The sequence below is a fragment of the Mobula hypostoma genome, chromosome 14 (genome assembly GCF_963921235.1).
Source record: "Mobula hypostoma chromosome 14, sMobHyp1.1, whole genome shotgun sequence".
Taxonomy (NCBI): domain Eukaryota; kingdom Metazoa; phylum Chordata; class Chondrichthyes; order Myliobatiformes; family Myliobatidae; genus Mobula; species Mobula hypostoma.
In genome coordinates, this window is record NC_086110.1 from 74,625,379 (window position 1) to 74,647,893 (window position 22,515).

The 22,515-nt window shown below is 42.4% G+C and overlaps 1 protein-coding gene across 1 annotated transcript in view; it reads right to left on the reverse strand.

Annotated features, from left to right (window-relative positions):
* The window catches only part of terb1 (telomere repeat binding bouquet formation protein 1), a 326,279-nt gene that overhangs the window by 18,152 nt on the left and 285,612 nt on the right, over positions 1 to 22,515 (reverse strand). Inside the window, 3 exon segments of the mRNA XM_063067329.1 lie at positions 6,400 to 6,409; positions 13,212 to 13,266; positions 20,891 to 20,905. Coding sequence (XP_062923399.1) covers positions 6,400 to 6,409; positions 13,212 to 13,266; positions 20,891 to 20,905 — 80 coding nt within the window.

Consider the following 22,515-nt stretch of genomic DNA (forward strand, 5'->3'; position numbering starts at 1 on the left):
ATTTTGATCTATCTTTACCTAAATTGATGCAATCCTTTGAACAATATGGCCATTTATCAGGATACAAGATCAACATAGATAAAACCCAACTACTTTCACATAACTATAGCCCACCAAGAGAAATTGAAAGTAGATATCCTTGGGCATGGCAAACAGAATCCGTCAAATATTTGGGCATCATTATACCAAAAGATTTGGCAAAATTATCAGAATGTAATTATCAGCCTATATATAAAAAAATTAAGAAAGATATAACAAGATGGAATTTAATTCCTTTTCTTGGTCTCAGTTCAAGGATTGAATCTATTAAAATGAATATACTGCCCAGACTACTATATCTCTTTCAGACCCTACGAATAGAGATTAACCAAAATCAATTCAATGAATGGAACAAGATACTATCAAGATATATATGACAAGGTAAATGGCCTAGGGTTCGTCTTAAAACTTTGCAATTAGCCAAGGAAAAGGGGGGATGGGGCCTACCTTCTCTTAGAGATTATTATTTTGCAGCACAGTTGAGAGCTGTGATATGCTGGTGCAACCCATCATATGACGCTCAATGGAAAAACATTGAGGAGAGGATACTTTCCGTCCCCATACAGGCAATTTTGGCTGATAACAACCTACAAAGTTACAAAAATAATATTGACAACCCATGGGTGAAATGGACTCTTAAAATATGGAAAACTATTATAAAAGCATATAAACTAGACAGAGACATTGCAATTCTTAAATGCTGTGCATATCAGAATAGTACAGCACAGTACAGGCCCTGCGGCCCACAATGTTGTGCCGACCCTCAAACCCTACCTCCCATAGAACACCCCACCTTAAATTCCTCCATATACCTGTCTAGTAGACTCTTAAATTTTACTAGTGTATCTGCCTCCACCACTGACTCAGGCAGTGCATTCCACACACCAACCACTCTCTGAGTAAAAAACCTTCCTCTAATATACCCCTTGAATGTCCCACTCCTTACCTTAAAGCCATGTCCTCTTGTATTGAGCAGTGGTGCCCTGGAGAAAAGGTGCTGGCTATCCACTGTATCTATTCCTCTTGTTATCTTGTACACCTCTATCATGTCTCCTCTCATCCTCCTTCTCTCCAAAGAGTAAAGCCCTAGCTCCCTTCATCTCTGATCATAATCCATACATTCTAAACCAGGCAGCATCCTGGTAAATCTCCTCTGTACCCTTTCCAATGCTTCCACATCCTTCCTATCGTGAGGTGACCAGAACTGGACACAATACTCCAAGTGTGGCCTAACCAGAGTTTTATAGAGCTGCATCATTACATCGCGACTCTTAAACTCTATCCCTCGACTTATGAAAGCTAACACCCCATAAGCTTTCTTAACTACCCTATCCACCTGTGAGGCAACTTTCAGGGATCTGTGGGTATGTACCCCCAGATCCCTCTGCTCCTCCACACTACCAAGTATCCTGCCATTTACTTTGTACTCTGCCTTGGAGTTTGTCCTTCCAAAGTGTACCACCTCACACTTCTCCAGGTTGAATTCCATCTGCCAATTCTCAGCCCACTTCCGCATCCTATCAATGTCTCTCTGCAATCTTCAACAATCCTCTACACTATCTACAACACCACCAAACTTTGTGTCGTCTGCAAACCTGCCATCCCACCCTTCTACCCACACATCCAGGTCGTTAATAAAAATCACGAAAAGTACAGGTCTCAGAACTGATCCTTGTGGGACACCACTAGTCACAACCCTCCAATCCGAATGTACTCCCTCCACCACGACCCTCTGCCTTCTGCAGGCAAACCAATTCTGAATCCACCTGGCCAAACTTCCCTGGATCCCATGCCTTCTGACTTTCTGAATAAGCCTACCGTGTGGAACCTTGTTAAATGCCTTACTAAAATCCATGTAGATCACATCCACTGCACTACCCTCATCTATATGCCTGGTCACCTCTTCAAAGAACTCTATCAGGCTTGATAGACACGATCTGCCCTTCACAAAGCCATGCTGACTGTCCCTGATCAGACCATGATACTCTAAATGCCCATAGATCCTATCTCTAAGAATCTTTTCCAACAGCTTTCCCACCACAGACATAAGGCTCACTGGTCTATAATTACCTGGACTATTCCTACTACCTTTTTTGAACAAGGGGACAACATTCGCCTGCCTCCAATCCCCCAGTACCATTCCCGTGGACAACGAGGACATAAAGATCCTAGCCAGAGGCTCAGCAATCTCTTCCCTCACCTCATGGAGCAGCCTGGGGAATATTCCATCAGGCCCCGGGGACTTATCTGTCCTAATGTATTTTAACAACCCTAACACCTCCCCTCCCTTAATACCAACATGCTCCAGAATATCAACCTTACTCATATTGTCCTCACCGTCATCAAGTTCCCTCTCATTGGTAAATACTGAAGAGAAGTATTCATTGAGGACCTCGCTCACTTCCACAGCCTCCAGCCACATCTTCCCACACTTATCTCTAATCGGGTCCTACCTTCACTCCTGTCATCCTTTTGTTCTTCACATAATTGAAGAATGCCTTGGGGTTTTCCTTTACCCTACTTGCCAAAGTCTTCTTATGCCCCCTTCTTGCTCTCCTCAGCCCCTTCTTAAGCTCCTTTCTTGCTTCCCTATATTCCTCAATAGACCCATCTAATCCTTGCTGCCTAAACCTCATGTATGCTGCCTTGTTCCACCTGACTAGATTTTCCACTTCACTTGTCACCCATGCTTCCTTCACCCTACCATTCTTTATCTTCCTCACCAGGACAAATTTATCCGTAACATCCTGCAAGAGATCCCTAAACATCAACCACATGTCCATAGTACATTTCCCTGCAAAAACATCATCGCAATTCACACCTGCAAGTTCTAGCCTCATAATTTGCCCTTCCCCAATTAAAAATTTTCCTGTCCTTTCTGATTCTATCCTTTTCCATGATAATGCTAAAGGTCAGGGAGCAGTGGTCACTATCCCCCAGATGCTCACCCACTGAGACATCTGTGACCTGACCTGGTTCGTATATGACTCGGATTTTACGCCGAATAAACTGGATGCTAGATTAAAGGACTGGACAGTTAAAGGAATAATACCTATTTGCAATATAATGAAAGAAGGAACACTGTTCAGTTTTGAAATGCTCAAAGAGAAACACTTATTAGAAAAACAAGACTTTTATTGGTATTTATAGATGTGACGGTATGTTAATAGGACGGTTAAAAATGTAACCAAGGCAAGTACATGTCTAATAGAGCTATTTAGAAAAGCATATAATTCAGACAACAGTAGTAGAATCATTTCAAGCGTGTATAAGGGTTTGTCAAATCCTAAAACACATTCGACTTCATACATTAAAACAAAATGGGAGGAGGAAGGAGGGATGGACAATAATATGGAGGTATCAATGGAAGTGTACCAGTTCACAGAAATAGAGGGAGTTCAGGTGGAAAAACTTGATAAGATATTTTATTACACCCTGTCAGAAATCCTATTATGATAGTAACCCCCCTGCTTGCTGGAGAGATTGTGGAAATCAAAATGCAAACCATTATCATATTTTCTGGGAATGCCCCATTATCAAAGACTATTGGAGTGGGATACATAATGCCCTACAAGACATCTTTAAATGTGAAATACCCTTAGAGAGTAAAACCATATATTTTGGGTATATACCTCAAGAATGGTTGAAAAGAGATAAATATTTAATGAATGTACTGCTGGTGGCTGGTAAAAAGACCCTTACCAGGAAATGACTATCACAGGAGAGCCCAACTTTAAATATATGGATGGAAGTTACAATGGACATTTACAAAATGGAGAAGATAACAGCATCTGTTAATCATAAGTTGGAACAATTTTATTCATACTGGAAAAATGGTTTAACTACATAATACCTCATTTTATTCTCACAAGTCAATGAGTATGTTGTAAAAAAAAAGATCACTCCCTACTCCGTACATAGTTTTCTTCTTCTGATTGTTCTTTTTTTCCTCTCCTTTCTATAAGTGTATACCTCAGATAACTATTATGTGGAGATTTGTGACAAATATGATTATAATCATATAATCATAGAATTATTAAACTCCTTAGAGTTTAGAAGAATGAAGGGAGACCTCAAAGAAACATTTCGAATGTTAAAAGGCATGGACAGAGTGGATGTGGCAAAGTTGTTTCCCATGATGGGGGAGTCTAGTACGAGAAGGCATGACTTAAGGATTGAAGGGCGCCCATTCAGAACAGAAATGCGAAGAAATTTTTTTAGTCAGAGGGTGGTGAATCTGTGGAATTTGTTGCCACGGGCAACAGTGGAGGCCAAGTCATTGGGTGTATTTAAGGCAGAGATTGATAGGTATCTGAGTAGCCAGGGCATCAAAGGTTAGGGTGAGAAGGCGGGGGAGTGGGACTAAATAGGAGAATGGATCAACTCATGATAAAATGGCGGAGCAGACTCGATGGGCCGAATGGCCTACTTCTGCTCCTTTGTCTTATGGTCTTATATGATACGTGTACAGTATCTGAAATACATCTTATGGAAATGTTTGTTTGATGATGAAATTCAATAAAAGATAACTTACAAAAAAAAAGGAAGACATCTCCTTCGTCCTGGAATGAAAGTCCTCATCCTGAGAGCAGATGCGGCGGAGACGGAGGAATTGCAAGAAGGGGATGGCATTTTTGCAAGAGATAGGGTGGGAAGAGGAATAGTCCATGTAGCTGTGAGAGTCCATAGGCTTATAGTAGACATCAGTAGATATGCTGTGTCCAGAGATAGAGACAGAAAGATTAAGAAAGGGGAGGGAGGTGTCAGAAATGGACCAGGTAAATTTGAGGGCAGGGTGAAAGTTGGAGGCAAAGTTAATGAAGTCAACTCCGCTCCCCCTTTCTTTCTCCTTAGGCCTCCCGTCCCATGATCCTCTCCCTTCTCCAGCCTCGTATCCCTTTTGCCAATCAACTTCCCAGCTCTGAGCTCCATCCCTCCCCCTCCTATCTTCTCCTATCATTTCGGATCTCCCCCTCCCCCTCCCACTTTCAAATCTCTTACTAACTCTTCTTTCAGTAGGTCTTGACGAAGGGTCTTGGCCCGAAATGTCGACTGTACCTCTTCCAATTGATGCTGCCTGGCCTGCTTTGTTCCACCAGCATTTTGTATATATTGCAGTACTGTCTTTTTGGATGCAAAGACAGCGATGAACTCAAAAATGATCTAAAACCAGTACAAAACATTAAAGATATGCAGTTGTAATGTATCCATCCGAAAAGGATAAATGCCCTGTAAGTCCATCAGCATTATTTATGACTTGTCTTTCAACTAGAAGCATTTTGTTTTGCTGTCTGCAGCCAGCCAGCTGGGCCTGGATGACCACCTGCTCCCCTGTCATTTCAAGGAAATTCTCCAGTCTCCTTTTGTGGCGCGGGGGGTGGGGGTGAGACTGGGGGCAGTGCTTCTGCTTGTGAAACATTCCTCATTGTAGATAAACCATCTGGCAAATAAGCATCACACTTATTGTAGCTGGAGTTAAAGAAGAATTTACAGATGGCCTACAGTGTGACAGTTCAAAGCTATTGTTTGATAACAGTTGGCAGATACCTCTTCTTAACAAAATGCATTTTTCCTTCTCCCTCAAAGAAACAACATATACAGAAATCAATTGTAGAATACAATTATAACTTTAAGGAATCTATGCTTGTAACATTGAGCTTCATCTGCTCAGAGTACAGATAGGAATTATGTCCAGTCACAAATCTGCGACAATGACACATGCAGCGTATGGAAAGAACTGCACACCATCCGGACTTCAACATAGCCATCTCACTCCCATTGAGCTAAATTTTTTTTACAGTCGATTTGAGGTTGATAAGAGTGAACCCCGAAGAGAGCTGCCGATGAGTCCTGCTCCTTGGTCATCTCTGAAGCTGAGGTACATAAAACATTTCAACGTGTCAACTGCCGTAAGGCAGCAGGGCTGGACAGCATCCCAGGGCTGGTCCTCAAAGTGTGTGCAGAGCAGCTGGCTGGTGTGATAATGGACAATTTTAACCTCTCCCTCTCCCAGTGGGTAGTGCCCTCCTGTTTCAAGTCATTATCCCTGTACCTAACAAATCCAAGGTAGCATGCCTGAATGATTGTGCCCTGTCACACTTACCTCAATTGTAAGCAAATGCTTTGAGAGGCTGGTTAAAGACTATATCTGCTGCGTGCTACCACCCATACTGGACCCCCTACTATTTGCCTACCAATGGAACTGGTCTACCGATGATGTCATAGCCACAGCACTACACACCATCCTCACTCACCTGGAGAAGAGGGTTGCATACGTTAGAATGTTCTTCCTGGACTACAGTTCTGAATCCAACACCATAATTCCCTCCAGACTTGACAGGAAGCTCAGAGACTTCAGACTGCACCCCGCCTTGTGCAGCTGAATCCTAGACTTCCTGTCAGATCGCTGACATGTAGTAAGGATGGGTTCTCTCACATCTGCCCCTCTGACCCTCAACACAGGTGCCCCCCCAGGGTTGTGTACTCAGTCCCCTCCTCTACTAGCTTTACACTCACGACTGTGCTGCCACATACAGCTCTGATCTGCTGATCAAATTTGCAGATGACAGAGCATTAATTGGCCTAATTTCTAGTGGCGACAAGAAAGCCTACAGAGGAGAAGTTAACACCCTGACAGAGTGGTGCCAAGATAACAACCTCTCCCTCAGTCCAAAAAACAAAAGAGCTGAATGTGGATTACAGAAGGAACGGAGACAGGCTTGCCCCGATTAACATCAAAGGAACTGCAGTTGAGAGGGTGAGTAGTTTCAAGTTCCTCACCACAAACATCACCGAAGATCTCACCTGGACTGTACACAGTGGCTGTGTGGCAAAAAAGTAAAACAGCATATCTTTCACCTCAAGCAACTTAAGGAGTTTGGCATGAGCCCCCAAATCCTCAAGACCTTCTACAGGGGCACCATTGAGCGTATTCTGACTCGCTGTATCATCAGCTGGTACGGGAACTGCACCGACCTTGATTGCTGGGCACTACAGAGAGTGGTACAAATAGCCCAGCGCATCTGTGAATGTGAACTTCCCTCCATTGAGGGCACTTATAGCAGCAGGTATGTAAAGAAGGCCTGGAAGATCATCAGGGACACCAGTCACCCCAACCATAAACTATTTCAGCTGCTTCCGTCTGACAAACAATACTGCAGCATTAAAGCCAGGACCAATAGGCTAAGGAGTGCATATTTCTACAAGCCATTAGATTTATAAATTCACGTGTCTGTACATTGTGACATGGTCATAATGCAAAGATTTTTACTCCCTCACATTGTGGAACAGATGTAATATTTAAATAAATTCAACAAGTCAATTCAATTATGTGCATTTCTCTGGAAGTATCCCATTTTGATGGAGACGATACCTAGGCCCTAGCTACTCAGTTAGATGGACAAAGTTTCAAAGTAAATTTCTTATCAAAGTATGTATATATCACTATATACTACCCTGAGATTCATCTTAGAAACCATAGAAAAACTTCAGCACAGAAACAGGCCTTTTGGCCCTTCTTGGCTGTGCCGAACCATTTTCTGCCTAGTCCCACTGACCTGCACACGGACCATATCCCTCCATACACCTCCCATCCATGTATCTGTCCAATTTATTCTTAAATGTTAAAAAAGATTTATCACCTCGTCTGGCAGCTCATTCTACACTCCCACCACTCTCTGTGTGAAGAAGCCCCCCCCCCCAATGCTCCCTTTAAACTTTTCCCCCTTCACCCTTAACCCATGTCCTCTGGTTTTTTTTTTCCTCCCCTTGCCTCAGTGGAAAAAGCCTGCTTGCATTCATTCTATCTATACACATCATAATTTATTGCAGGCATTCACAGCGGATACAAAAAATACGATGGAATCAATGAAAAACTACACATAAACAAAGATAAACAACAATGTGCAAAAGAAGACAAACTGCAAATATAAAACAACAACAAATAATAATAAATAAGATTGAGAACATGACTTGTAGGGTCCTTGAAAGCGTGTCCCTAGGTAGTGGAACCAGCTCAGTGTTGAGGTGAGTGACATTATTGATGCTGAAAGAAATTTCACAGTACTATTTCTGAGAACAACAGGACTACTCACACCCTATATCAGAAAAATACATTATGGGATAATTACCTCATTTAAGTTTGAGGTATTAACTTGCTGTTGCACTTATTACTTTACAACAACATTTAATTGTTTTAAGTACTTCAATGGCTGCAAGGAATATGACGGTTTATAGAATTTTTAAATGTACTATAGGAATGCAAGTCCTTCAGTTCCAGGTTTTTGGCTTACACTGTCTTGAACATAATTTATTTAATATACTGATCACTTTTTGAATGAAGATTTGAATTTTTGATTATTCTGTGCAAGGTAGTTTCTATAGATCCTAAATTTAACTTTTACTGCTTTCAAAGCATAATTTGGCATATAGATAGACAAAGTTTCAAAGTAAATTTCTTATCAAAGTACGTATATATCACCATATACTATCTATGTATACTATATATGTATATACTATCTCTATATACGTATATACTATCTATGCATTTCCTTAACTAGAAAAATCTTACCTTGGTCTTTCATCAAAATAGAGGCATTGGATCCGAGCAACAATGATTCTTTCTCACATTGTTTTCACCATGAATGTCTCATATGCTTTGGCAATCTTAACTCAATCAAGTGCTTGATCTATACTGTTTGAGCCTATTTTCCTCTCAATTGAATTATACAGCTGAACATTCTATTGACCTTACTGATAAGATCTCTGGAGTTGTTTAACTTATGTACTGATTAATCTAAAATGCCCCAGGTTTTTTTTACAGCTTTTGATATCCTACTCAGAACATTACATTGACTTATTCATATTTTATTAACTTGCTTTATAATTTCTGATCACTTCTGTCAAAAACTTCTGTGATTTTTTTACATATATGAAAGGACTTGACATGCAGTTACTTCATTGGTAAGCAAACAAAAATAATGTAAATTATCACATCTTTTGCTTTCTTATCTTATTCAATAATAAAAGGCAATAAATACAGATTACTGTTTGGCACTGGGGATACTTAGAAACAGAGAGCCTGTGTTTCTGTTACGAAATGCCACGGAAAGGTCGGAAGGTAAAGGCGTAGAGCTGTGGCAAAGGAGGCCAAAGAAATAATTTCAAAAATAAAAAGGAATGGATTTTCTTTATAGGTTAAACAACAGCATTAGTGAAGTTTAAGTTAATGTAAATTGTAAGGTTTAAATGTAATTGTTAATTAATTTAACTCACTGTAGTTGCAAAGTTAGAATTGGCCTAGTAGAAACATTGAGGTAAGTAAAATGAGTTACCTTTCATAACTAACAGAACTGCAGGCCACATTTGCAACCACACCTGACAAAGTCAAGGACTTTGAAAAAAGAGGAGGTAATAGCTATTCAAGTAAGTCCAAGGGCTATTTTAATTTATTAATGGTAGTTTTTACACTCCCAGCCCCCCTCCCCTAAAAGCCTCACAGATTGTGGAAGAACCTATCTGCAGTCTTGCAGTGAAGTTAATAATACAAATGTCCCATTAAAATGTAATAAAGACTATTATTACAAAAATAGACATTATTTTTGGTTATGGAAAACGATAGAAAATATGAAAAAAAATTTAAGTAGTTAAAACTGCTACTTCTTTACTAAAATATCAGAGATTCATTACAGTCTATTTTCCATTGATATAAATAATGCATTGATTTCCAGAAGCCTGTCAATCTGATACAATCTGAACATTTGAACCTACATGAACAAATCATTAGTACATTGCCAGAGCTGAACAAAAATATATTATAATTGCCAGTCCTCTCATGGGGGCATAACAGTAGCTTATAAAGTGCCTTTAATGCAGAGAAATTTCCCAAGGCCCTTTCGTCGTCATCGTAGATCGCGTCTGGAATTTCCAGTTGTCAGACGATTTCCCTCCATGCTGCTGACATATTGGGAAATCGTGTACGTGGCAGGTTACAGCAGCGGTTTGCCTTTGCCTTCTGCCGGGAGAGTTTAAAGAGGACACCACCTCTTGCAGTGGATGACCAGGACGTCTAAGTGCCTTGTCGTGCTCTTAGCGCTCCACCAACACCTGCTGGCCTGCCTTCTTGACCATTGGACCATTAATCGGTCTCTTCCGCTCAATCTGCCATGGCTATACTTCACACGTTGGGATAGACAGATCCCCTACCTCACCGAGGGTCGAAGACCCGTTGGCTACCCTTATCTGGTTTAGACTGTCTGCCGAGATGGTTTACTGGGGTGTGGCTGCTGTGTGTGCTACAGCTACTTGGAGCCACAGGTGAGAGCTGAGTGCTAGGTGGGGACCAAAGGTGGACGAGCTGCCCTGAAAAATGGCATGGCAGGCCCCCCACCAGAGGTGCTACCCCTCCCTAGACACCCCATACACAAGGTACTTTAAAGAAATAAAATCAGACCTTTAAAAAACTGCCACCATGGAATATACTCAGAGGATTGACTGAAAGCCCAATCAAAGAAGTGGGTTTCAAGGAGGGAACTCTAGAGATTAGAGGGCAGAGTCTAAAGGTAAGGTTATTTTCTAATTTTAATATTGTGTGAATAGGAATTATCTGGTAAGTCAGCTATTATAGGAATGATGAGTAAGTTAGATATGATGCATGATTGGTGAGAGACCAGACAGAAGACTACATGATTACTGCAGTGAGGTCTGCAATTTACAAGGTTCTGCATGAAAGTATCAGCAGTAATATCTGAAAAGTGGCAGAGATAGGCAACAGGAATTACAATTTTGCAAATCAAAAACTTACAGATGCTATGAATACCTGACATCTGACATTCTCTAGTAGTTCAGACCTCCAGCATATACATTTTTTTCTGTCCGCACTTATCTTTTATTAACATCTCCTCCAGACAGATCATCTGCATGTCATCACCTTATTTTAGTCTATATCATCACAATTTGCATCGTGCTGTATCTCTTGGTCTCCATCCCATTGATGGCATTCCTACATTATCTTCACCAAATTCTTTGCTCAGAAATTTAATATGTTTATTTTCTAACTTTTCCTGCTTCTGATCAAAGGCCATCTGCCTGAATCATTAACTCTGTTTAGTTCAACAGGATGCTTCCAGACCTGCCGTTTTTAGTTTTTTCTTTTTTACTGTTGAGGATTATATGTTTGGATGGTTAAGAATGAAATAAAATACAAATTGATGCATTTCAGTTCAGTCTGCAACATTTAGCTAAGAAGGATTAAAGAATTTACTGAAAAGACCAAAGAAAATGTCTTTGATCTTCCCAATATTAAATTGGAAAATGGAACTCGCCTGGTACTGAAATTTAGTCCAGCATCACATAGCGAGTGGGGGGGAGGGCAATTAGACAACTGTTGAACAGGTTCAGCTCTTATACCACTACCTGAAGCATTTTGCTTTTCTACAAACATACCTTATCTTCAATTATACTTTCCTCTTTATAGTAACATGACTGTTTCTTGAAGATGTGTAACACCATTTATGTAGAATCTGACACAATGTCCTCGGGTGGCCTCAGAATGGAGTTTCCAGATGAGTACCAAGAATGCTGTTGAATGGATATTAAAGTGAAAGTGAGGAGAGGAGTACTATCACTGTGACCAACATGAAAAGCTTCAGTGAGGATGGTAGAGCAATGTCATGGAGTAGCACAGTAGTGTAACGGTTAGTGTAATGTTTTACAAAGCCAAGGATATGGGTTCAATTCTGCCGCTGTCTTGAGTTTGTATGTTCTCCCCGTGACCACATGGGTTTCCTCTGGGTGCTCCAGTTTCCTCTCACATTCCAAAGACGCATGGGCAAAAAGGTTAATTGGTCTCATGGATATAATTGGGCAGCATGGGCTTGTTGGCCTGGAAGAGCCCATTACCATGCTGTCTCCAAAGATTGGCGCCTGGCTTACTGAGTTCCTCCAGCATTTCGTGTGTGTTGATTTGGATTTACAGCATCTGCAGACTTTCTCGTGTTTATGAAAGCTAGATCATTTAAGGTATTTAAAGAAGAGGTTGATACACTTTTGAGGTTAAGAAATTAAGGGTTATGGAAAATTGACATAGAAAAGAAAGAGAGGCTTGGGGCAAATGAACCATGATCAGACTGCATAATCAGGGCTGGTAAGGGATCAGGTGGCCTGCCCCTGTACCAATTCTCTTCTGTTTGCAGAGACAGGAGGATCAGTGGTTTTCTTAAATTAGGCAGAGAACAGTAGCCTTCCAGCCAAGATGGTGCCAGTGGACGATGATTCCTTAGATGACGTTTTCCAGATAGTCCATAGAACTGCTTATTTCACTTTTTCTATGCCTTCTTTTTATCTGAAATGTGTCTCTGAACTATTGGAGCTTGCAACTTACAGTTTGGAGATCGACTGAGTGATCTAGCACTCTATTGTCCCAACAAAAATTCCAGGAGGGGAGCACAAACTGCCTTGAGGCAAAGAAGCTCAGAGACAGCATGGGGCTATGATCGACTCCATTTCTCACTGAATAAAGTATCAAGAAAGATTGAAACATCAAGGTGAATGCAGAGGAGAGCAAGTGTTCTTTGCTGATTACCTGCCTCTTGCTCACCGTTGTCTTGTCTGTGTGTGACAGAACTCGGAAGTCCTCTATATTCGAGTGGTCACTCACCTCGATGAGGTTGGAGGATATTACTGAAATTCTGTGATTTATGGATTGGACTGTGGACTGTCATTCAAAAAAACTGTACTTCATATTGGTCTGTTTCAGTCCAATGTTTTTTGTATTCTTTGTTTTTGCTCATTCTTTCTTGTTGCTGATTGATGTGTTGGGGCTTGGGGTTTAATGTCCTTGTTGCTGTTTTCCACGTGGAGTAATCCGTTACCTTTTTGAGTGAGGGAGGGGGAGGGGGTTGGGGTTTGATGTTCTCATTGCTGTTTTCTGTGTGGAGTAATCTGTTAGCTTTTTGTGCGAGGGAGAGGGGTTGGGGTTTGATGTTCTCATTGCTGTTTTCTGTGTGGAGTAATCTGTTAGCTTTTTGTGCGAGGGAGAGGGGTTGGGGTTTGATGTTCTCATTGCTGTTTTCTGTGTGGAGTAATCTGTTAGCTTTTTGTGCGAGGGAGAGGGGTTGGGGTTTGATGTTCTCATTGCTGTTTTCTGTGTGGAGTAATCTGTTAGCTTTTTGTGCCAGGGAGAGGGGTTGAGGTTTGATGTTCTCATTGCTGTTTTCTGTGTGGAGTAATCTGTTAGCTTTTTGAGCGAAGGAGGGGGTTGGGGTTTGGAGTTTGTGAGGTTTATATTTTTTGTGCGGGGGAGGTTGATGTTTTTTTCTTTAAATGATTTCCATGGTTTTCTTTGTTTCATGGTTCTCTGGAGAAGATGAATCTCGGAGATGTATACTGCATACATACTTTGAACACAAATGAACCTTTGAACCTTTAAAGGAGAGGGTGATAGGTTCTATTCATTGGTATCATAAATTTGCAGAAGCCATTGTGTGCTCAGCAGTTTAATGAAATTGAGATCAGGAGGTGAGTAAGGAAGAATGACATAGGGTCACAGATAAGGAAGAAATAACCAGGGGAGCAGTTTGGACAAAGGGAGGATGAAATAAAATCAAACTGTCTCAGAGCAACTTTCAAGTCCTCACACTTCTTGCTGGAGCAATGGTGGTAGGACAATGTTGAATGGTAGTAATGAAAAGCAGGGGTGGGGCAGTGAAATGCTGCAGAAATTGTTGAATCTCTCTTCAAAGACCATTTACAAGACTTGCTTCTAATCCTGGGCACACATATGGCTTTTAACTTTTGGACTAAGTCTAAGCATTATTATCATAAAAAGATCAGAAAAAAATTAATTCCAAGGTATTCACCTTCTTCCCTTGCAAGAAAATTGTTTGAATAGTGCAGTGTCCTTTTTGGCTACTCTGCTGGTAATCACCACTCAGCTTTTACACTCTGTTCAATAAACTATTGATTACTTACAGTGAGCTGCAGTTCACTTAATACCCCAAACTTTAATGATCATCAGAATGACAAAACAAGCACCAAACCTACAAAATATGTCTGAATGTTTCTTTGCCAGACTTGTGCATATCCAGTAACACAAACAAAAAATGCTGGTGAATCCAGCAGGTCAGGCAGCATCTCTAGGAAGAGGTACAGTCGACGTTTCGGGCCGAGACCCTTCGTCAGGACTAACTGAAAGAAGAGCTAGTAAGAGATTTGAAAGTGGGAGGGGGAGGGGGAGATCCGAAATGATAGGAGAAGACAGGAGGGGCAAGGATGGAGCTAAGAGCTGGAAAGTTGATTGGCAAAAGGGATACGAGGCTGGAGAAGGGAGAGAATCATGGGGCGGGAGGCCTAGGGAGCAAAAAGGGCGGGGGGAGCCCAGAGGATGGGCAAGGAGTTATAGTGAGAGGGACAGAGGGAGAAAAAAAAGGGGAAGATAAATAAATAAATAAGGGATGGGGTACGAAGGGGACGTGGGGACCTCGTACTCCATCCCTTATTTTAGGAGCACCGGACACAGCTACGCGACTCCCTTGTCCATTCGTCCCCCTCATCCCTTCACACCGATCTCCCTCCTGGCACACATGCCCTTACACTTCCTCCCTTACCACCATTCAGAGCCCCAGACAGTCCTTCCAGGTGAGGCAACACTTCACCTGTGAGTCGGCTGAGGTGATATACTGCGTTTGGTGCTCCCGGTGCGGCCTTCTTTATATTGGCGAGACCCGACGCTGGCTGGGAGACTGTTTCGCCGAACACCTACGCTCTGTCTGCCAGAGAAAGCAGGATCTCCCAGTTGCCACACATTTTAATTCCACATTCCATTCCTATTCTGATATGTCTATCCACGGCCTCCTCTATTCTCAAGATGAAGCCACACTCAGGTTGGAGGAACACCACTTATCTTCCATCTGGGTAGCCTCCAACCTGATGGCATGAATATTGACTTCTCTGACTTCCGTTAATGGCCCACCTCCCCTTTGTACCCCATGCCTTGTTTTGTTTATTTATTTATTTTTTCTTTTCCCCTTTTTTCCCTCTCGTTTTTCTCCCTCTGTCCCTTTCACTATAACTCCTTACCCATCCTCTGGGTTCCCCGCCCTCCCCCTTTCCTTCTCCCTAGGCCTCCCGTCCCATGATCCTCTCCCTTCTTCAGCCTCGTATCCCTTTTGCCAATCAACTTTCCAGCTCTAAGCTCCATCCCTCCCCCTCCTGTCTTCTCCTATCATTTCGGATCTCTCCCTCCCCCTCCCACTTTCAAATCTCTTACTATCTCTTCTTTCAGTTAGTCTTGATGTCCCGAAACGTCGACTGAACCTCTTCCTATAGATGCTGCCTGGCCTGCTGCGTCACCAGCATTTTTTGTGTGTGTTGCTTGCATTTCCAGCATCTGCAGATTTCCTCGTGTTTGTGCATATCTAGGTTGAGAACCAGTTTTAGAAAATATCTGTAATTAAATTTCAGCCCCCATTAATGTAGTTCCGCATCAGACGTGTATTCAAATTCTCACCTTGAATATTTATTAAGACATTGTTAATCAGAATTTGATACTGGAAAAACATACTATGAAATATAGCTCTAGGGATTTGAATAATTTCATTGAATTTTCTCACTATTAGCATGACCTTGTCTTATAGTTCCATCAAACTGAGTTGTATCTTCACTCTGCTGCCTGGGGAGAGTGATATTGTCAGAAGCAGATTTCTTCATTGGTGTCAAAAGAAAGCCTGCAAACAAATATATTTTGTTTTAAATTAGCAGTGATGCAGGAAATTCGGAAAAAAGTACAAAAAGAAAGAAAGAAACGGAACCCTTGAGAAGCTTAGTTTGTTAAAGTCCAATATCAGTTGTTAATGAAAATACCGGAAGGCTTCTCGGAGCACGGTTAAAATTTAACCACATTGGTCAAGAAATGGAGTCACTTTATAATAGATTGGTAAGGACTTCCAACCTTGCGGCTGGCATGGAAGCATAGCAGTGAGCACATTGCTTTAAAGAACCAGCCTGAGGTAAAGGCCAAGGAGAAGGCATATAATAGAGCAAAAATTAGTGGGAAGTTAGAGGATTGGGAAACTTTTAAAAACCAACAAAATGCAACTAAAAAAATCATTAAGAAGGTAAAGATGGAATACCAAAGTAAGCTGGACAATAATATTAAAGAGTATACCAAAGGTTTCTTCAGATACATGAAGTGTAAAGAGAGGTGAGCGTGGATATTGGACTGCTGGAAAACAATGCTGGAGAGGTAGTAATGGGGGACAACAAAATAGTGGATGAACTGAATAAGTATTTTGCACCAGTCTTCACTGTGGAAGTCACTAGCAGTATGGTGGAAGTTTGAGGTGTCAAGGGGCAAGAAGTGTGTGAAGTTACTATAAATAGAGAGAAGGTTCTTGGGAAACTGAAAAGTCTGAAGGTAAGTAAGTCACCTGGACCAGATGGTGTACACCCCAGAGTTTTGAAGAGGTGGCTGAAGAGATTGTGGAAGCATTAGAATGATAGAACATAGAACATAGAATAGTACAGCACAGTACAGGCCCTTTGGCCCACAATGTTGTGCCGACCCTCAAGCCCTGCCTCCCATATAACCCCCCACCTTAAATTCCTCCATATACCTGTCTAGTAGTCTCTTAAACTTCACTAGTGTATCTGCCTCCACCACTGACTCAGGCAGTGCTTTTATGATCTTCTATGAATCACTAGATTCTGGAGTGGTTCTGGAAGACTGGAAAATTGCAAATGTCACTCCACTCTTCAAAAAGGGAGAGAGGCAGAAGAAAGGAAACTATAGGCCAGTTAGTCTGACCTCAATCATTGGGAAGATGTTGGAGTCCTTTATTAAGGATGAGGTCTCAGGGTACTTGGAGGCACATGATAAAATAAGTTATAGTCAGCATGGTTTCCTCAAGGGAAAAACTCTGACAATTTGTTAGAATTCTTTGAAGAGTTAACAAACAAGATAGACAAAGGAAAATCAGTTGATGTTGTGTACTTGGATTTTCGGAAGGCGTTTGACAAGGTGGCACACACGAGGCTGCTTAACAAACTACAAGTCCATGGTATTACAGGAAAGATTTTAGCATGGATAAAGTAGTAGCTGATTGGCAAGAGGCAAGGAGTAGAAATAAAGGGAGCCTTTTTCGGCAGGCTTCCGGTGACTAGTGGTGTTCTACGTTGGGACCGTTTTGGGTGATGGAATTGATGGCTTTGTTGCAAAGTTTGCAGACAATATGAAGATAGGTGGCTGGCAGGTAGTTTTGAGGAAGTAGAGAGGCTAAGAAGGACTTAGACAGATTAGCAGAATAGGCAAAGTAAAGGCAAATGGAATACAGAATCAGGAAGTATATGGTCATGCACTCTGGTAGAAGAAATGAATGGGTTGACCATTTTCTAAATGGAGAGAAAATACAAAAAAAAAACTGAGGCGCAAAGGCATTTGGTAGTTCTTGTGCAGGATTCCCTAAAGGATTGAGATTGAGTCTGTAGTGAGGAAGGCAAATGCAATCTTAGCATTCATTTCAAGAGGACTAGAATATAAAAGCAAGGATGTAACATTGAAACTTTATAAAGCACTGGTGAGGTCTCACTTGGAGTATTGTGAGCAGGTTTGGGCCCTTTACCTTAGAAAGGATGTGCTGAAACTGGAGAGGGTTCTAAGGAGATTCACGAAAATGATTCCAGGATTGAATGGCTTGTCATATGAAGAACGTCTGATGACCCCTAGGCCTGTATTCACTAGAATTCAGAAGAATGAGGCGTGACCTCAATGAAACCTATCGAATGGTGAAAAGCCTTGACAGAGTGGATGTGGAGAGGTTGTTTCCTATGGTGGGAGAGTCTAAGACCAGAGGACACTGCCTCAGAATTGAACTGCATCCTTTTAGAATGGAGATGAGGAGGAATTTGTTTGGCCAGAGAGTGGTGAGTCTGTGGAATTCTTTGCCACAGGCAGCTGTGGAGGCCAAGTCTTTATGTATATTTAAGGCAAGTTGATAGTTTCTTGATTGGTCAGGGCACGAAGGGATACAGGGAGAAGGCAGGAGATTGGGGCTAAAAGGGAAAATGGATCAGTCATGATGAAATGGCAAAGCAGATTCAATGGGCTAAATAGCCTAATTGTGCTCCCATATCTTACGGTCTCAATCCGCAAAACATTTGTACATTCTCCCCGTGAGTTTTCTCCGGATGCTCCAGTTCCTTCCCACATTTCTAAGATGTATGGTTAGATTGAGTAGGTTGTGGTCATGCTATGTTTGTGCTGGAAGTATGGCAATACTTATGGGCTGTCCACAGCATATCTCGGACTTTGCTGGTCGTTGACGCAAATTACTCATTTCACTGTATGTTTGGTGTTTCGATGTCTATTTGACAAATGAAGCTAAAGTTAACCTTTAAATCTAAATTAAAGAATGTGGGTCAACCAATTAAATCTTTTTAACAACATGAATACTTTACCTACAGACTTTACAAATGAATTAAAATTGCCAAGCTGATGAGGTGAGATTTAACATCTGGTCCCTCTATATTACTCATGTTTTTCATGTCATCAGTAGTTTCATAATGCAGCTGTTACTCTTCAATTCTCAGTGACCACTTCCAGAAAGAAAAAGAACTTTTATATATATATATAAAAATCCTTGGTATATCTCTTAGAAGGGCCTAATCGAGTGTATAGGTGTTGCTGGCAAAGCTAGCATTTATTAACCATCATTAACTGCTGATGAAATGGCAAAAAAAAACTAGCAATTTAAGCATAATATGTGAAAACATGCAATTATCAATTTTAATACGAAAATGGAAGAAGCATATTATTGGAATTATGAGAGACTGCAGAACTCTGAGACGCAGAGGGACATTGGAATCCCAGTGCCATAATTTATAAATGGATGTTGTTCAGGTGTAGGATTCTGGAATGGCTGATTGTCTTGAGAGAATGGTTTCTGGGGTCACATACTTCAGCCAGAGATGAACCTAAACTTATTCTCTGAGGGCTTTGAGCTTTTGAAATATTCCTCCTCACAAGTAAGGGTGGAAGTAGAGTTTTTGAATATTCTTAACACAGAGCTAGATAGAACTGAATAAGCAAGTGAGTTACCCATGGGAGATGGGAATACAAAATTGAGATTATAATCAGATGATTTTATACAATAGTAGTTTCTTAAGGTTGTTATTGCTGGGGGTGGAAGTGGGAATAAACTCCTACTACTTATTAAATGTTCCTAATGGTGTGCATCTCAAATAGCCTCTGATAATCAGGTCCAGCTCCTGGCCTTCATACGTGGCTTAGCTACTAAACCCATGGGAGCCATTTCTACTGACAAAAAGGAGCAAAGGCACGTTACTTAAAACCAGTCACTTCAGGCAGCTGGGGCTCGTTAGCTGTGGTTGTCAGCTCATCTAGAAGGAAAACTCTGATCTCAAACCACTGCTACACTCACAACAGGCTGGAGGAACTCAGCAGGTCAGGCAGCATCCGTGGAAAAGATCGGTTGACGTTTCGGGCCGGAATCCTTTGTCAGGACTGAAGAGGGAAGGGGTAGAGGCCCTATAAAGAAGGTGGGGGGAGGGTGGGAAGGAGAAGGCTGGTAGGCTCCAGGTGAAAAACCAGTAAGGGGAAAGATAAAAGGGTGGGGGAGGGGAAGCAGGGAGGGGATAGGCAGGAAAGGTGAAGAAGGAATAGGGGAAAGCACAATGGGTAGTAGAAGGAGGCGGAACCATGAATGAGGTGATAGGCAGCTGGGGGAGGGGGCAGAGTGAAACAGGGATGGGGGAAGGAATTACCGGAAATTGGAGAATTCAATGTTCATACCAAGAGGCTGGAGATTACCCAGACGGTATATGAGGTGTTGCTCCTCCAACCTGAGTTTAGCCTCATCATGGCAGTAGAGGAGGCCACGTATGGACATATCTGAATGGGAATGTGAAGCAGAGTTGAAGTGGGTGGCAACTGGGAGATCCTGTCTGTTGTGGCAGACGGAGCGGAGGTGCTCGATGAAGCGGTCCCCCAATCTGCGTCGGGTTTCACCGATGTAAAGGAGGCCGCACCGGGAGCACCGGATGCAATAGATGACCCCAACAGACTCACAAGTGAAGTGTTGTCTCACTTGGAAGGACTGTTTGGGGCCCTGAATGGTGGCAAGAGAGGAGGTGTAGGGACAGGTGTAGAACTTGTGCTTACAGGGATAAGTGCCAGGTGGGAGATCCGTGGGGAGGGACGTGTGGACCAGGGAGTCGCGGAGGGACCAATCCCTGTGGAAAGCGGAGAAGGGTGGAGAGGGAAAGATGTGCTTTGTGATGGGGTCCTGTTGAATGTGGCGGAAGTTGCGGAGGATAATGTGCTGGATCCGGAGGCTGGTGGGGTGGTAGGTGAAGACAAGGGGAACTCTGTCCCTGTTGTGGTGGCGGGAGGATGGGGTGGGAGCCGAAGTGCGGGAAATGGAGGAGATGCGGGTGAGGGCATCATTGATGACAGTAGAAGGGAAACCACGATCTTTAAAGGAAGAGGACATTTGAGATATCCTGGAACAGAAAACCTCATCCTCTGAGCAGATGCGGCGGAGAAGGAGGAACTGGGAATAGAGAATGGCATTTTTGCATGTGGCGGGGTGGGAAGAGGTATAGTTGAGGTAGTTATGAGAGTCAGTGGGCTTGTAGAAGATGTCAGTGGACAGTCTGTCTCCAGAGATGGAGGCCGAGACATCGAGAAAGGGGAGAGAAGTGTCTGAGATAGACCAAGTGAATTTGAGAGCTGGGTGGTTAGAAGTAAAGTCGATGAAATTGACGAGCTCAGCATGGGTGCAGGAAGCAGCACCAATGTAGTCGTCAATGTACCGAAGGAAAAGTTGGGGAGCAGTACCAGAATAGGTTTGGAGCACAGACTGTTCCACATAACCAACGAAGAGGCAGGCATAGCTAGGGCCCATGCGAGTTCCCATAGCTACACCCTTTGTTGGTTATGTGGAACAGTCTGTGCTCCAAACCTATTCTGGTACTGCTCCCCAACTTTTCCTTCGGTACATTGACGACTACATTGGTGCTGCTTCCTGCACCCATGCTGAGCTCGTCAATTTCATCGACTTTACTTCTAACTTCCACCCAGCCCTCAAATTCATAAAAATTCACCTGGAACCTACCAGTCTTCTCCTTTCCACCCTCCCCCCACCTTCTTTATAGGGCCTCTGCTCCTTCCCTCTACAGTCCTGATGAAGGGTTCCAGTCCGAAACGTCGACCGATCTTTTCCACGGATGCTGCCCGACCTGCTGAGTTCCTCCAGCGTGTTGTGAGTGTTGCTTTGACCTCAGCATCTGCAGATTATTTTGTGTTTCAAACCACTGCTGCCTTGCAGCTATACCCATGCTGAAGACTTTGGGAGTAAACCCTGAGAAAAATCCGGAGTTGGAGTTCCTAAAGCAGCCCAACATTGACTGGCAACTCTTGTTACATTGCTGTTACTAAACTGTATGGTCACTGTTGTTTCTTTGGATTCATCATCTGCGTGAAGAGGAAGAGCCTACTACATGGGCAACAGTTTGCTCTCGACGTACTGCCCTGGCTTGCATATCCCCTAAACAGCTGGGACGCAACATCCGTGGCTGACCCCAAGATGCAGTGGCAAAAAAGGCTTCAGGCTTTGAGTGGCCCATTCTTCTTCCTAATTCATAATAAAAGGTGGTGGGCTACCTTCCTGAAAGGTGGTCATTCCTTTTGTGAATTTGCTCCCACAATGATGCTGGGTATGGAGCTCTACAGTTTAAGCCTGATAGAGATCAAGGTCCAGTGATATACTTCAAGAGCAACATACTTAAGGTGATTTAATGTTAAATATTAAAAAATAAAGATTAGCTTTATACATCACATATACATCAAAACCCACAGTGAAGTGTGTTTTTAGTGTCAATGGACAACACAGTCTGAGGATGTGCTGGGGCAGGCTGCAAGTGTCGGCATGCTTCCTGCACCAACATAGCATTCTCACAATTTACTATTCCATGTACCTCTGGAATGTTGGAGGAAACTGGAGCACCCAAGGGAAACCCACGTGGTCATGGGGAGAATGTACAAATATTGGGAATTAAAACCTGATCACTTGCGCTGTGAAGTGTTATGCTAACTGCTAGAATAATGTACTGCACCAGCATAGGATAGGAATTGCAAATGATGGAGATTTCCTGCTCCTGCTGCTCTTATCTTTCATGGAGATAGAGACTGTAGATTTGATAGATGCTGTTGGAGTAGCCTAGGTGAGTAATTGCAGTGCATTTTGCAGATGGTAAACATAGCCAACATGTTGGTGTTTATGGTGGTGGATGGACTACTTTATCCTGGATGACTCAGCCTTTAAGAGTGTTAGTATTTGGGGATTTGTGCCCTGTAGATGGTGGAAAGGCTCTGTAGTGTCAGGAGGCAAATCATTCAATGCAGAATATCTAGATTATTCATTAAAAGAAATGAGCTGCTGGAGGAACTTAGCCAGGTTGTAT